The following is a 17,003-nucleotide window of genomic DNA, read 5'->3' as shown; positions in this document are numbered from 1 at the left end:
ATGGTTATCTGATAAGTCTGGCAAAAATTGAAAAATATCTGACACCATTGCCAACGATAAGGCCAATACACTGTGCTAGGAATGCAAAAATGACATCATCCCTGACAGAAATCATGAAAAATTACATGTCTTTAGCTTGACAATCCTACTTCTAGAAATCGCCTCTGAAAAGTCTATATCCCCATAAATATGAAACAATAAATGCATATGATTATTAATTACAACATTATCTGAAGTAAAAACTTGGTAACAGTCCATAAATCCATCAATAAAAACAATGAATATATGAAGATAAACAAACATAATGGAACACTATGGAGCCATAAAAGATCTTTATATAATGATATGAAATAATCTTCAGGCTACATAAACTATAAAAAGGAAAATGCCAAACAGCATATATCAGTTCAGTTCAGTCACTCAGTCGTATCCGACGCTTTGTGACTCCATGAGTTGCAGCACGCCAGGCCTCCCTGTCCATCACCAACTCCCGGAGTTCACTCAGACTCACGTCCATCGAGTCAGTGATGCCATCCAGCCATCTCATCCTCTGCCATCCCCTTCTCCTCCTGCCCCCAATCACTCCCAGCATCAGAGTCTTTTCCAATGAGTCAACTCTTCACATGAGGTGGCCAAAATATTGGAGTTTCAGCTTCAGCATCATTCCTTCCAATGACACCCAGGGCTGATCTCCTTTAGAATGGACTGGTTGGATCTCCTTGCAGTCCAAGGGACTCTCAAAAGTCTTCTCCAACACCACAGTTCAGAAGTATCAGTTCTTCGGCCCTCAGCTTTCTTCAGTCCAACTCTCACATCCATACATGACCACTGGAAAAACAATAGCCTTGACTAGACGGACCTTTGTTGGCAAAGTAATGTCTCTGCTTCTGAATATGCTATCTAGTTGGTCATAACTTTCCTTCCAAGGAGTAAGCTTCTTTTAATTTCATGGCTGCAATCACCATCTGCAGTGATTTTGGAGCCCAACAAAATCAAGTCTGACACAGTTTCCACTGTTTCTCCATCTATTTGCCATGAAGTGATGGGACCGGTTGCCATGATCTTAGTTTTCTGAATGTTGAGCTTTAAGCCAACTTTTTCACTCTAGTAGGCTATCTTTTGTATTTGGGGGAGAGGAGCAAGAACAAGTATGTTTAATTTTGCTTCAAAAACACTGGAAAAACAAACTCCAAACTAAGTTTTCAAAATGACCAACAAGAGGAAGGAGGAATGAAGTAGAAAGGATGATGGAAGTAAAGACTCCTAACTTGTAATAGTTATACATATTCAAAACAGAAAAAAACATTTTTAAATAAGGAAAACAAATGAGCTAATCTGACTGCACAAAAATCAGTGATACAACCACAAAGAAATATTAACTATTTCAACTGCCTTTAGAATATAGTATTTTAACTGTACATCCTAGTAAAGTATTACAAACAAATTTGAGGCTGAATTCAACAGTCAATTTGTAGTTAATACTGACATTATTATTATTTGAAAGCTATTTAAATACATGTAGTAACTAATCCAATAAAAATAATATTTTGGGGAACCAAGAACTTTAATTAAGAGAAAAAAGATATAGGTATAAAATTCAATAAGCAAAATAAAAATTCATGTTAAGTTGGAATAAAAAACCATGTGAAGTGATTCTTCCCTCCCCACAAATGCTAGCACTATCCCCTAAAGAAAATATACTCTCTGTTTGTGTTCTGAAAAGTCCTAGAGGCAAGGACATCCCAATAACACTAAGGACACCCAGTACCCAGACTGTGGTTCATTCCCCACTTAAAAAAAGCAAAGATTCCTTGGACTGATCTCAAGTCTGAAACAGGATATGTATTTAGAAGACGAGTCTCAGGCATTTTGATGTTGACCAGAAAGCAAGAAGTTATCAAAAGGTTAATAAGTGATACCAAAAGAACACTGCAGCCAAAGGAAATGAATTCCCATTAGCCAAAGGTGCAACAACTTTAAACATAAAACTAACATTAAAAAAGAGTAATTTATACAGTTCAGTCGCTCAGTCGTCTCCAACTCTTTGTGACCCCAGGGACTGTAGCACGCCAGGCCTCCCTGTCCATCCCCAACTCCTGGAGTTCACTCAAACTCACGTCCATTGAGTCAGTGATGCCATCCAGCCATCTCATCCTCTGTAGGCCCGTTCTCCCACCTTCACTCTTTCCCAACATCAGGGTCTTTTCCAATGAGTCCGTTCTTCGCATCAGGTGGCCAAAGTATTGGAGTTTCAGCTTCAACATCAGTCCTTCTAATGAATATTCAGGACCAATTTATACAGGTGACTCAGATTTCCTTATCAGTCTAATGGCTAGAACTCCACACTCCCAATGCAGGGGCTGGGGATTTGACCCCTGGTCAGGGAACTAGATCCCACATGACTCAACCAAAAGCTTGCAGACCAAAAGAGCCACATGTGCTGCAGCTAACATATTCAGTGCAGAGAAACAAATTTCTAAATGCTCCTTTAAAAAAAAATACAAGTGATTGAAACACAATGAATATATTTTTAAAAAACCCGTAAGTCACAGTTTAAAAAAACAGAAAGCCCACACCTCACTGAGTCACTAAAATACTAACTCCTTATTCTAAAACTTAGCACTCAAAAGAGAAAATTTAGTCAGCCCTCTGTGTCCAAGGATCCAACACACCACAGATAGAAAATAAAGCTCCAAAAAGCAAAACTTAAAATTTGCCCCTATTTACATTGTATTTACAACTATTTACAGAGCATTTACATTGCACCAAGTATTATAAGTAACAGAGATGATTCAGATGATACAGGAGGATGTGTGTAAGTTATATGCAAAAACTATAGCATTTTAAATAAGGGACTAGATCATCCAAGGATTTTGGTAACCCCTGCAATGTAGGTCCTGGAACCAATGCCCCTTGGACACTAAGAGACTACTGTATTTATCCTGGCATTAAAAAAAAACTATGTATTTGCTTACTTGGCGCTGTGCTGGGTCTTGGCTGCTGTGCACAGCCTTTTTCTAGTTGGGGCAAATGGGGCTACTCTTCATCGTCATGCACGCGGTTTTCCCTGCGGTGGATTCTCTTTTGTGCAGCACACGCTCTGAGACGCAGGGGCTTAGTTGCCCTGTGCGTGAGGGATCTTCCCAGAGAATGAACCTGTGTCCTCTACACAGGCCAGCAGATTTTTAACTACTGGACCACCAGGTAAGTCCCTATCCTGCCTTTTAAGTGCATAAAATAAAATGCATAGGATTACAAAGGAGATACAAATTTGTGATAATATATGTGCTTGCTAAGTGGTCTTTTCATATCTTATTTACACACTCTTCTTGAGACATCTCAGCCATTCTCGCTTGCTTGAAAAAAATTTTCAAACAGCAGTACATGAGGGAAAAGTCCCTACCTCTTCCCTTCCCTTCCATCCATCACCCACACCCTCACAGGTAACTTCTATTAACATTTGGAACATATCCTCCTCAAATCCTTTATTTATTTATTTATTTTTTAGTTTTCCTAGAAATAACTTTATTTTTGAAAAGTAATATGGAATTATATGAAAGGCAGCAAGCATGTAATACTTGAATAAGACATGTTTCTTAAAAAACTTACACATAAGAAATTAAATGTGTATGTTAGAAATTTTAACATTAACAGAATGCACTTAGAAACATTACCAAGAATACAATTTGTAGCCAAACCTTTTTTGGTTCCTACTAGTAATGCTTTTTTACCACTTAAGTATGAAGTGAACTCGCCCAGTGGTGTCCGACTCTTTGCGACCCCGTGGACTGTAGCCCGCCAGGCTCCTCTGTCCCTGGGATTCTCCAGGCAAGAATACTGGAGTGGGCTGCTATTTCCTTCTCCATCAAATCCTTTATTCTTCCAACGTGCAGACAGTTGTAGTTTAAAACTGGGCTAAGCATTTGCAATGCACCATGCTGCTGCTGCTGCTATTTAGTCACTCAGTCGTGTCCAACTCTCTGTGACACCATAGACTTTGGTCCGCCAGGCTCCTCTCTCCATGGGATTCTCCAGGCAAGAATACTGGAGTGGGTTGCCATTTCCTACTCCAGGGGACCTTCTCCACCCAGGGATCGAACCCAGGTCTCCTGCATTGCAGACAGATTCTTTATAGTCTGAGCCACCAGGGAAGCCCAATGTGCACCATGTCTAGTCCTTACAAGACCAAATTATGTAGGATGTATTCCTCCATTTTCATAAGACAATGAAACTGAGGCTCAAGAGAATTAAGGGACCTGCCAGTTACTGAGTGGCCAAGTTGGAACTGAAACTGTTCTCCTAGCTCCATCATTCTGTCTTGTCTTCCAAGTCCTGTCTGTCTCATGTGTGATCTCCAGTGTTTGCTTTCAGCTTCCATGAAAATGGAGATGTTGAAGAACTCACTTTTCTTTCCATGGGTGCCATAATTCATTTCACTTCAGAGAGCACAAAGTGTAAGCAGAAACTGACCTTCTCTCAAGAAAATGAATTTTGTAAAGGATTTCTGGCAAAAACGCACATACTTTTGACTAGCAAAGGTGTTTTTCTTTTTTGGCCATGCCATGCAGCTTGTGAGATTTTAGTTCTCTGACTAGACTGAACGTGGGCCCTGTCGTGAGAGTGTGGACTGCTAACCAATGGACTGCCAGGGAATTCCCTAGCAAAGTTTTAAAAAGTATATCTAACAGCATCTTATTAATAAGATTTAACCATAATTCCATAATCTTTCCTAGGGAGCATGAAGGTTTTGGATAGTAAACAGTTTTGCAAAGCTGTTTTCATATATGTAAATTATCACTTTGTCTTACAGTAACTGAATAAAGCATTATTTTACATTATTATGTAAAGCATTATTATTTATGTAAAGCATTATTATTTATTGAAAAATCTGAAGTTTAGGTAAATTAAGAAGTATAATCTAGTTATCAGTAGTTAAACCTCAAGCTACTCTGGCTAGATACTGTTCTTTGACCACCATGTTACACTGTCAGTATTTTAAGCTGAGGACATTTTGGAAAGCATATAGAATAATAAAAGCATTTAAGTTTTCTATCAAGTCACCATAACACTACTTATTAGATGTTGGCCTCTGCATGATTCTATTCACCTACTAAGTACCAAGACACTGCTAAGCAGAGGTAACAGAGATGACCAAGATATTTACAAGGCACAAAATGAAAAAAAAAATCATAATTCAATGTGATAAATATTGTAATACTGCTATGAATAAAATGAAAGCCTAACTCTCTTGTGACAGTATTTGGAAACAAAGCCTCTGGGAGATAATTAGGTTGAGAAGAGGTCATGGGGGTGGGGCCCCGTCATGAAATTAGTGCTCTTAGAAGACAGTAGAGATTTTGCTGTCTCTGTCTTGACACACAGCGAGAGGAACCTCACCAGAACCCAATCACGCATCCAACCTTCTGGATGGTGAGAAAAGGAATTTTTATTGTTTAAGGCAATTCTGTTGGTATTTGTTATGGCAGCCCCAGCAGGCTATCACACATGCATAAATACCTACAACATTCTAGACACTGTGCTAGGTGTACACAATGATAGGAGAAAGGGATATGAGCACAATGAATGGTGCCCTGGAGATTAGGTAAAGAGCTTTGGCTGGGCATCAAGAGATCGGTAAGAAACGGCTGCCAGGTAAAGAAAAGGAGGAGATCCTATACAGAAGAATCTGCTACAAACACAAAGGCCTAAAAAAGTAATAATGTGATTTCCAGGCTACTAGAGAAAAATAATTAAAGGATGAAGGTCCACAGCACGACCATACTTATAATACACCCCTATTAAATATGGTACATCAAATAATATGTTTCATCATGCAGTCACAACAAATACTAGGGCATCTTATTTCTCATTGGAAAAATCCTTATTTACTAACATGGGAAGGTGGTCGCTGTGCATTATTAAGAAAACAGGGGTTAAAAAAGAGAAAGAAAAGGGGTTACACACCAGTACTGGAAGGATTTGGTTTTTTTTTTAGTTTTAAATAAACATAGGCAAACTCATTGAAAATAGGACTGGAAAAATAATGTAACACCAAAATATTACTGCCCAACTTCCACTACTTGCCTCTGTGCAATCCTTTCTCCACACAGAACTTTTTTTTATTGATAACATAAAGAGTGGGTATGAAAGTATTAGTTCCTCAGTCATCTCTGTCCATGGGATTTCCCAGGCAAGAATAGTGGAGTGGGTTGCCATTTTCTTCTCTAGGGAATCTTCCCGAACCCAGGGATCAAACCCGAGTCCCCCACATTGCAGGCAGACTCTTTACTGTCTGAACCACCAAGGAAGCCCCAAAAGTTCTGTGTCTGTCCTTTCCCCACACAGATTTTTTATTGATAACACAAATACTGGGTATACCACTCCCCAATACCTCCAGTGGCTTCCCAACTACACGCAGTATAATACACAAAGTCCTTAGCCTGATTTGTGAGGCCTCTAGGTTGCAGCACTCTATCATCATCTCAGGTCTTTCTCCCCATCACTCCAGTCCTGCCTTCAACCACCTTTCAGTTCCTCAAACCAAACCAAGCTCTTCAATACCTCATGACCTTGAAACATACTAGTCTGTCTTCACTGGATTTGGCAGCTATTCATTCTTCGAGTCTCATGTCATGTCCTTAGAAAGTCCTTCCCTATGCTGTCCCCTCAATATCCATTCCCATGCAGTTTTTTTCACAGTAACTATCACAGTGTTTAATTTACACACGTTTATTTATACACATATGTATATACCTATCTATATATGTATCTATCTTCCTTAGCACAATACCTTCTGTATAGTAGACATTCCACAAATGTCTGTTGAAGGAATAAAAGTTGAATTATGGATTTATTTTTATTTTGTAGTCTGTATTTTCTCAATCTTTTTCAACAATGAGCACAGACTTGTAAAAGAAAGTAATTAAGAACAGTATACTACCTATTGGCTCTTTAAACTCAAACCAATCATCTTTTCTCTAAGCGTTAATGGTAATTAAATTCAAATAATTCTTCCTGAATAATTATCTGTCTCATTCCCTCTTCATCCAAGACCCAGGCAACAAATTTCACAAATTCTAGTAACTTCAAGCCTATTACAAATCTTCCTGCCTCCAACTTTTCCATCTACCAATTCTTTCTTCACTTAAATGTCTTTCTAAAAATCTAGTTTACATCATTACTGCTATCTTTACAAGCAACAACTGCCTCCACTATCATCTCCACCATCTGTTTAAAGGCTTCAAGGTACTGAGTTTTTTCATTTTCCCTATTCCACACATAATCTCCCTCATATCTTATCTTTTATTATTAGACAACTCAGATTTTATTCTTCAGCTTTAAAATAACATTTCTAGAAGGATAACTTTCCCATTTATTTATTTTTAATTAACTTATTTATTATAATTGGGGGCTAATTACACCCCACCCAGATCAGTCCTGGGTGTTCACTGGAAGGACTGATGCTAAAGCTGAAAACTCCAATACTTTGGCCACCTCATGTGAAGAGCTGACTCACTGGAAAAGACTCTGATGCTGGGAGGGATTGGGGACAGGAGAAGGGGATGACAGAGGATGAGCTGGCTGGGATGGCATCACCAACTCAATGGACGTGAGTCTGAGTAAACTCCGGGAGTTGATGATGGACAGGGAGGCCTGGCATGTTGCAATTCATGGGGTAGCAAAGAGTCGGACACAACTGAGCGACTGAACTGAACTGAATTACAATACTGTAGTAGTTTTGCCATACATTGACATGAAACAGCCATGGGTGTACATGTGTCCCCCATCCTGAACCCCCTTCCTACCTCCCTCCCCATCCCATTCCTCAGGGTCATCCCAGTGCACCGGCCCTGAGCACCCTGTCTCATGCATCGAACCTGTACTGGCGATCCATTTCACATATGATAATATAAATGTTTCAATGCTATTCTCTCAAATCATCCCACCCTCGCCTTCTCCCACAGAGTCCAAAAGTCTGTTCTTGACATCTGTGTCTCTTTTGCTGTCTCGCATATAGGGTCATCGTTACCATCTTTCTAAATTCCATATATATGTGTTAATATGCTGTATTGGTGTTTTTCTTTCTGACTTACTTCACTCTGTATAATAGGCTCCAGCTTCATCTACCTCATTAGAACTGATTCAAATGCATTCTTTTTAATAGCTGAGTAATATCCATTTACTTTCACATATATATCCCAACATAACATTCTGTCTAGAATGCTAGTTTCTTATGAAGTCACATGCCACATCTCATTTAAAATTCGGCTCAAAACTTATCTTCCTAAAGTGCTCCCTTCCATCTCCAACACTCCTCTTTGGTGACACACCCAATTCGGGTCTTCTTCACTTACCCCAGTCCCGACAACACCGAGGACTGCTTCCCATTCCACCAGTGATAATAGAGTTACTTTTCCTTTCCTCATTAAATCGAAACAAGAACCCAACATGAGGAACTCCTCTCTTCAAAAGAATGCCCCTTTCTTACCAGCCATTAAGATGATTTTTAAAGAAATCATCATAGGAGGAATGGACAAAGGCTGCCACTGTTCCACAGACGAGGCAAAGGCATCCTCCAAAATGTGAGTGAAGCAATCTGGAGCTAAGAGAAAAGCCATTCCCTCACCAAACAGTTAAAGAAACTATATTAAAAAACACAAATCCTGTGACAGCCTGAAGAGGTGGGATGGGGTAGGAGGTAGAACTTGCAGCATACGAGGCTTCCTTGCCCTTCACTATCTCCTGGAGCTTGCTCAAACTCATGTCCACTGAGTCGATGATGCCATCCAACCATCTCATCCTCTATCACCCCCTTCCCCTTCCGTGCTCATGCTCAATCTTTCCCAGCATCAGGGTCTTTTCCAAAGAGTCGGCTCATGTGTATACCTATGGTTGATTCATGCTGATGTATGACAGAAACCAACACAGTACTGTAAAGCAATTATCTTCCAATGAAAAATAAATTTAAAAATAAAACCAAATCACCAATCCTAGGCCTCCAATACCAATTCTACTGAAGGCAGAGCTTCTAATAACAAAGTTTATAATCAGAAACCACCCACAAAGGCATGGGTAAAGTAACTATGACAAAACTTGAAATGCCAGTGTGTGGTTGTTACTGGAGGAGACAGATGGATGCAGGAAAAAGAAACAAGAGTTAAAAGAGCAAGAGCCCCAGAGAAGCAGAGGGCATCCTGGGGTGAGAGAAGGGATCAGCCACTTTACTGGTCATTAGAGTCATATTATCATTTTGGAGGTTTGGAGGCTTCTGATGCCTCTGAAGAGTCAGCCATTTCTTATGAGAATTGTTCAAGGAAGACTCTGGACTTGGCCTGAAAGTAAGAAATGGTACTTCAGGTGTCCAGATTTTCCAGCACAGCATGCCAGCAATTATCAAAAAAAATAAACCAGATTGTACGTTCAGGACAAACACATAGATAAGCAAGCACAGATAAGTAATCACACTTGATGGAAAGGCTCACTTAAGCCCAGCAAAGCACAAAAAGGTTAAGAAATAATAAAAAACAGTGTCTTAATTCACTTCTCAAGGCTAGGCAATTAGCCATTTGCATTTGTTCAACACCTTGCAGTTTTCAAAAGCACGTACACATATGCCAATTCACTGGAGCCCTACAATTCAGAAGTATGGGACAGCCCACAAAGGCAGGCTCACTGTGCTCAGGGGGTAAAACTGAGGTCTAAGAATTCAATGGCCACCCACTCCAGTACTCTTGCCTGGGCAATCCCATGGGCTGAGGAGCCTGGTAGGCTGCAGTCCATGGGGTCGCTAGAGTCGGACACGACTGAGCAACTTCACTTTCACTTTTCACTTTCATGCACTGGAGGAGGAAATGGCAACCCACTCCAGTGTTCTTGCCTGGAGAATCCCAGGGACAGCAGAGCCTGATGGGCTGCCGTCTATGGTGTTGCACAGTCGAACACGACTGACGCGACTTAGCAGCAGCAAAAATTCAAAGCAGTTAACTTAACCCTTCTAACTAGTCAAGAGCAGGGCTAGAAGTCAAGAAATATGGCAATCTTCTGATTCCTGATCCAAGGAATCCACTATTGCACTTAACACGTATTTCCATTTAAGTCAATAACTTATTTTATTGCAACCACTTGCAAATCTGTTTTCTATATAGACTGGATGCTCCTTGAGGTAAGAGGATTTTCCTTGGAACTTCACCACAAGCAAAGACACTGGCACACAGATGTTCAATAGTTGGACTGAACTAAATCTGTTTCCACTATAACAGTGTACAGACAAAAAAATTAAATGAGCAGCTCAATTCAGTGACTGAACTGAAATTTAAGCTAAATTCTTAAAATGCTATTTCTGAGCTTATTTTGTTAACATGGTATAAAACTGTTTAACACTTGCATTTAAGAAACCGGAACTAGAAAATGAAACCAGAGTAAAAATAACAGTCGGCAATTTAAATGCAGTCCTTTAATTCCAGTTTCTCCAAAGGGCAGAGGGTAGAGAGTGGGGAACAAAGACTTAACCTATAAATTATCAACCAACAAGGATAATTTTGTTCTTAAAGTTTAACTTGCAACTCCCTACAGTTCAATATACTAAAATTATTCCTCCTACTACCAAACTACTAGTCAAATTATATTACAATAAAAACTATCAGAGAAAAAGATCTAAATCTCAGCTAAGCACAAACTCAGTATTTTCAATATTAATTTCAGTATTTCTCAACTTCTTCTTCCCATTTCTGTTTCCTAAAGGAGCTTTCTCAAAGAGTGTTTTCTCTAACCACATCCTCTCCCATAAAATTTTGGTAAGATGGCACACTGTATGTACTCAGTCACGTCCAACTCTTTCAGGCCCCACAGACTGTAGACAGGCTCCTCTGTCCATGGAATTTTCCAGGCAAGATTACTAGAGTAGGTTGCCATTTCCTTCTCCAGGGAATCTTCCAGACCCAGGGATCAAATCCACATCTCGAGTCTCCTGCACTGGCAGGCGGATTCTTTACCACTAGCACCACCTGATCGGCTTATATACTGTATGTGTATCTATGCTTTATACATAAAAGGAGTAAGAATTTTTCATCACCATCCCCAGAACCAATTTTCTCTCTCCCTTAGGGATGACATGACCCTCAATGAAAATACATGCTTTACTAAGTATAGTAAATATTTCCTGTGTGGGAGCTATATGCCAGGCTGAGATACTCACCATGGAAAAATTCTATGACAGCAACACAGTTTAGTTTTTTAGTTTACTGTAAGAGTTTTGATCCAGAGAACTGAAATGAAAAGGGCCTGAAGACAGAGACCTTCTTCCTAATATTTGCACCTCATCAAAGGCTTAGCTCAATAAACGTGATGAACACATGGACGGTATTAGAACTCTGTATGTGGTCGTTACACAATTTGCAAATGTCATCTAGCAAGATGACCAAGCTACAGAAATGCTGGCTTCCTATTTCCAACTGAAAATCCAACTCACCACAACCCTGAAACCTGAAATTTTCTGTAGTCAATTTTCAAGAGGAAAAAAAGAAGACAAAACACAGCCAAAACTAAAAACTTAAACTAAAACAAAGAAACAGTACCTCACAAAAGCTATGTTCCCTTTCTTTAGAAAAATATACACACACAATACATACAACTACAGAATGTTCACAGAATTCCCAAACTCCATCCTTTGACTCCAATTTTAAGAATTTCTCTATTAAAAAAGTATGTAAATCATATACAATTTATTGTTTAAAAATAAAAGCTTTTTTTTTTTTTTTAATTTAAAATTTAACTTTTTCAGCTTAAGACTATATTTACCAGAAGTATTCTTTCTGGAAATCATGTACTTTAATATTAATTGTATTCTTGCAGATCAGAGATTTACCAAACAACTAGTAAGACAAGATAATATGAATAAAATAATGCCCTACTACGTGTGTGTGTATATATATATCTTTAATACCTAATTTAAAACCTCAAGATTCACTAGATTATAATACTGTACAATACTATTGAAACAGGTTGCAGTCTTTCAAGCTTTGATCAGAGAAACTTAAAGCTATGGCATCAATTTCAAAATGAAGACGGGTTCTCTCCTTTGTTACTTGTCATCAGATCAGATCAGTCGCTCAGTCGTGTCCGACTCTTTGCGACCCCATGAATCGCAGCACACCAGGCCTCCCTGTCCATCACCAACTCCCGGAGTTCACTCAGACTCACGTCCATCGAGTCAGTGATGCCATCCAGCCATCTCATCCTCTGTCGTCCCCTTCTCCTCTTGCCCCCAATCCCTCCCAGCATCAGAGTCTTTTCCAATGAGTCAACTCTTTGCATGAGGTGCCCAAAGTACTGGAGTTTCAGCTTTAGCATCAGTCCTTCCAAAGAAATCCCAGGGCTGATCTCCTTCAGAATGGACTGGTTGGATCTCCTTGCAGTCCAAGGGACTCTCAAGAGTCTTCTCCAACACCACAGTTCAAAAGCATCAATTCTTCGGCGCTCAGCCTGCTTCACAGTCCAACTCTCACATCCATACATGACCACAGGAAAAACCATAGCCTTGACTAGACCGACCTTTGCTGGCAAAGTAATGTCTCTGCTTTTGAATATTCTGTCTAGGTTGGTCAAAACTTTCCTTCCAAGGAGTAAGCGTCTTTTAATTTCATGGCTGCAGTCACCATCTGTAGTGATTTTGGAGCCCAGAAAAATAAAATCTGACACTGTTTCCCCATCTATTTCCCATGAAGTGATGGGACCGGATGCCATGATCTTCATTTTCTGAATGTTGAGCTTTAAGCCAACTTTTTCACTCTCCACTTTCACTTTCATCAAGAGGCTTTTGAGTTCCTCTTCCCTTTCTGCCATAAGGGTGGTGTCATCTGCATATCTGAGGTTATTGATATTTCTCCCAGCAATCTTGATTCCAGCTTGTGTTTCTTCCAGTCCAGCGTTTCTCATGATGTACCCTGCATATAAATTAAATAAACAGGGTGACAATATACAGCCTTGACAAACTCCTTTTCCTATTTGGAACCAGTCTGTTGTTCCAAATCCAGTTCTAACTGTTGCTTCCTGACCTGCATACAAATTTCTCAAGAGGCAGATGAGGTGGTCTGGTATTCCCATCTCTTTCAGAATTTTCCACAGTTTATTGTGATCCACACAGTCAAAGGCTTTGGCATAGTCAATAAAGCAGAAATAGATGTTTTTCTGGAACTCTCTTGCTTTTTCTATGATCCAGCGGATGTTGGCAATTTGATCTCTGGTTCCTCTGCCTTTTCTAAAACCAGCTTGAACAGTTACTTGTCATGACTCTTATTAAATGGAAGAAACAGGGGGACGACAAGCCATCTCTTTGAGCGGCTTCAAAAGGACACTCCCATGAAAATAAAATCCCCTGAACAAAGACTACAGCAACTCTGAGTGATACAATTTACTCTGATTAATAGAAAAATTATGCAGATACAAAGCAGAAAGTTTGCTTGGACATAAAGCAGTGTTGGGCCAAGTTTAACACAACATAACTGGACAAGTACAATGCATTTTACAGTCTTTTGAGATTTACATATGAGCAGACAATGACTGTAATAGGTTATCTCTTTAAATGTCAAAAAGTATGCCTAAATATTTGATCAAAATAACTTCAAGGTGTAATTCTAAAAGATAATCACAAATGATCCATACAGGAATGCTCAGATGGTTTAAAATGAATAAATATCAAACGTCAGTATGACATATAAAATGAATCAGTATTTTGGCCACACTGTGAGAGAACCCTGAAGAAAAGTAATTTCACTAATATAAAATCTTATGTAAAAGATACAATCAAGTGGTTCAGTGAACTCCAAAAACTAATTTTATAACTAATATTTCATGTGTGTCCTCTTAAATGCACCTGAAAAAATAAATGATCCCTCAAATCATTCAAAAGTATGAACAGCACAGTATTTTTATTAAAGGAATAACAAAATTCTAAAACCTAGAAGTCTTTATTATACTTTAAATTACTAAAATCTTAACACATCTTTAAATACTCAGTATTGGATGAATTTCTCATTAACAGATTTGATATGCAGATATGTGTATTACTGCATGTACAGGAAGGAGAATTTTTCTTTTTTTAAGTTATCCATCATAATAAGTACTGTACTTCAAAGTAGAAATCTTGGGAAACTCCAAAAATGGAACACTTTTAGATCACTCTTTAGAGCTAACATAAAAGTCACACAAAAGACAGTTCTATCATTTTAGTTAAACTTAACTATTTTACCCTAAGTGTGTATTATCCAGCTCAAGCATCTACTTATTTTTCAAGATACAGAGTTAAATTAGCACATTAAGGTTCTCACCTGCCAAGCATTCAAAACATCAAAAACTGACTCTGGCAATCTTTAAAAAGGGACTTTACTGGAAGGTTCTTAAAGCTTACAAAATTGAAAGATGCCTGGGGAATCAAGATGGAAAAGACAAGAACCACAGGGCTAGGAAGAAGGAATCTAAAACAAATCAGAGAACAATCTTACCCACACACTCATGCTCCACTGCTGCTGCTAAGTCGCTTCAGTTGTGTCCGACTCTGTGCGACCCCACAAACAGCAGCCCACCAGGCTCCCCCGTCCCTGGGATTCTCCAGGCAAGAACACTGGAGTGGGTTGCCATTTCCTTCTCCAATGCATCAACTGACAGGTCCTCAAAAATCTCCAAAGCCTCTGGTTCTGCTCTCAAGATCCAAAGTCCAAGAAGAAAACAAAAGGTTGGACAAGTCTAGGTCTGACTACACTACAAAAGGGAAGGGGTGAATGCTTCAATAGGGCATCCCAGGGATGTATACAATGGGAAACACCCTACAGGCAAAATAAAACCTTAAGAGAACAACGTGAAGGGTAAAACAAGAAATGTTCACAACAGTCGTCAAAACTACAGGAGAGGTCTACGTCTCCATTTTAGAGCGCTCTGAGGCTCAGAGCGTTTGAACAACATGGAAAGCAAAGGATATACCTCAGATCAAGACTACACCACATCTTTCCACTCTGCTATTCCACATTCCACTCTAAATTTTATACCTCGTCATTTAATACAATCAAATCCAACTTCAAACCACTAAGATGTTCCATGAATGAAGATATTTAAAAGTATATGACACCAGTTATTTCACTTAATTCTCAATGAGGCATTCAGAAAACAATGACTATAGAAGGCATCTATGGAAAAATCAAATAGTTGGGAGGGGGACACACCTAGCTTGTTTGCTGTCTCTTCCTCTTAAACACAGGAGAGACTGCAGAAATCCTGCTAATTATTTGGAAGTTGAATTCAAGTTTAAACCTATCTGCCATCTTGTTGTGGGATTCTCATTATTCACTTCAATACCTATGTCCTCTGCCTACTTTAAGCATCAAACCCCCAGAGGGGCCCAGGCATCTGTGTTTTAATAAGACAGAAAGGAAAATCATTGGTTAAAAAAATCTGAAATGAAATTCACAATAACTTTAGTTATCCCTAATAGGTAATCTGAAGCCAGACCATCTGCTCACTGGCAGACAAGCTGAGCCTTCTGTTCAGTAAACAGGCGAGGAGAATACTAGATTCAGCATATGAGTTAAAAGAATTTTTTTTAATATTGTAGATTGTAAATGTGCTTAAAGTTGATAATAAAATGAGAATGAACAAATGACAACCTCAAACAAGCAAGTCACAAACTTGCTTTACAAAAGATACAAATTAAAGTACAAAAAAGGGGGAAACGCTATGCTGAATTCTCAAGTCAAACAAGTGGTGGCCCTTGAGGACCAGGCAGTGACTGGAAGGGAAATGAAGTGGGGCTTCTGGAGAGCTGTTCAGGTTGTTTCTTGATGTAAATGTTGGTTCAACAGGTGTGTTCAGTTTGCGAAAATTCTTCACACTCACGTGCACTTTTCTGTAGGTTTATTATTCAAAAAAAGTAATTTTTCACAAGCCATTAGTCTCAGCATTATTAAAAAAAAATTAAAATCAAGCTAATTTCACCTCTCACAATTTCTTCAAAATTTTCCGTATTTTGATTTCAAGTAAGGTTAGCTCTAGGGCTTCCCTGGTGCCTCAGATGGTAAAGAATCTGCCTGCAATGCGGAAGACCCAAGTTTGATTACTGGGTTGGGAAGATCCCCTGGAGAAGGGAATGGCTACTCACTCCAGTTATTTTTGCCCGGAGAATCCTGGACAGAGGTTCCAGTCCATGGGGTCGCAAAGAGTCAGAAAGGACTGAGCAACTATTATCTATCTAAGGTTAGTTCACAAATATATAAAGTGTATCCATTATTAAGGACAAACATAACCTTTGAATTTAGCTTTTGAGTATCTTAAAAGTACCCAGCTATGACAAAGATGGACATTAAAATAATAAAAAGTTAAAGCAGTGAGCTCTATATTACAGCTAAAATTTAGAATTTGTTAATATTAAATTTAGTAAGTTAAAACCTAGTATTAATAAGCATAAATGCCTAGAGCCTACATGAGAGTAACTCCTGTCCCTAAAAAGAATGATACAAGTAGAAGACAGGAGGGGGAGGGGAGGAGAAAGGGAGGGTGGGATCTCCTAAGGACAAAGATACAAATGCAGGAGTTGCCAGGGCTAATTATGTAAAGATGTGAGGACAGGGGGAAACACAGGTTAATCCCCAAAACCTAACTCTAAATCAATGCAAAGTCCCAACCCCACCCACCATCACAATTCCATGAACTTGCCTGCTAAAGGGAAAAAAGTTTCCTTCCCTCTGTGGTTGTGGAAATGATCAGAATTAGCATCTGGACCTTGGCCATGGCATTGCAGAGCATAGTGACTTCTGCCACAAACACAACATATGGCCTCAATTACCTGTCACCAAAGAACTTCAAATTTTCTAGATTTTGTAAGCACTATTAAGTTGCAACAAATAAATTCTTTAGATTATCTTCATGAAAACCAATCAAGGGAAAACAGCATGTTAATATTCTTCACCTTAAACATCACTCAGTAGTGTCAGACTCCTGGGACCTCATGGACTGTAACC

The 17,003-nt window shown here is 39.1% G+C and overlaps 1 protein-coding gene across 4 annotated transcripts in view; it reads right to left on the bottom strand.

Moving 5' to 3' along the window:
- Positions 1-17,003, bottom strand: part of GOLPH3 (golgi phosphoprotein 3) — a 50,051-nt gene that overhangs the window by 30,864 nt on the left and 2,184 nt on the right. For 3 of the 4 annotated variants that reach the window (XM_055554949.1, XM_055554952.1, XM_055554950.1), the window contains one exon: positions 11,919-15,892. The exons of the other annotated variant lie outside the window; for it this stretch is intronic. In XM_055554949.1, coding sequence (XP_055410924.1) covers positions 12,100-13,101 — 1,002 coding nt within the window. In that variant the 5' untranslated portion in view covers positions 13,102-15,892 and the 3' untranslated portion in view covers positions 11,919-12,099. Of the gene's footprint in view, positions 1-11,918; positions 15,893-17,003 lie in introns of those variants that run through there. 4 annotated transcript variants of the gene reach the window in all.

This window comes from Bubalus kerabau, chromosome 18 (assembly GCF_029407905.1).
Source record: "Bubalus kerabau isolate K-KA32 ecotype Philippines breed swamp buffalo chromosome 18, PCC_UOA_SB_1v2, whole genome shotgun sequence".
In the NCBI taxonomy this organism is placed as follows: Eukaryota; Metazoa; Chordata; class Mammalia; order Artiodactyla; family Bovidae; genus Bubalus; species Bubalus kerabau.
This window is presented reverse-complemented; position numbering and strand designations above follow the sequence as displayed.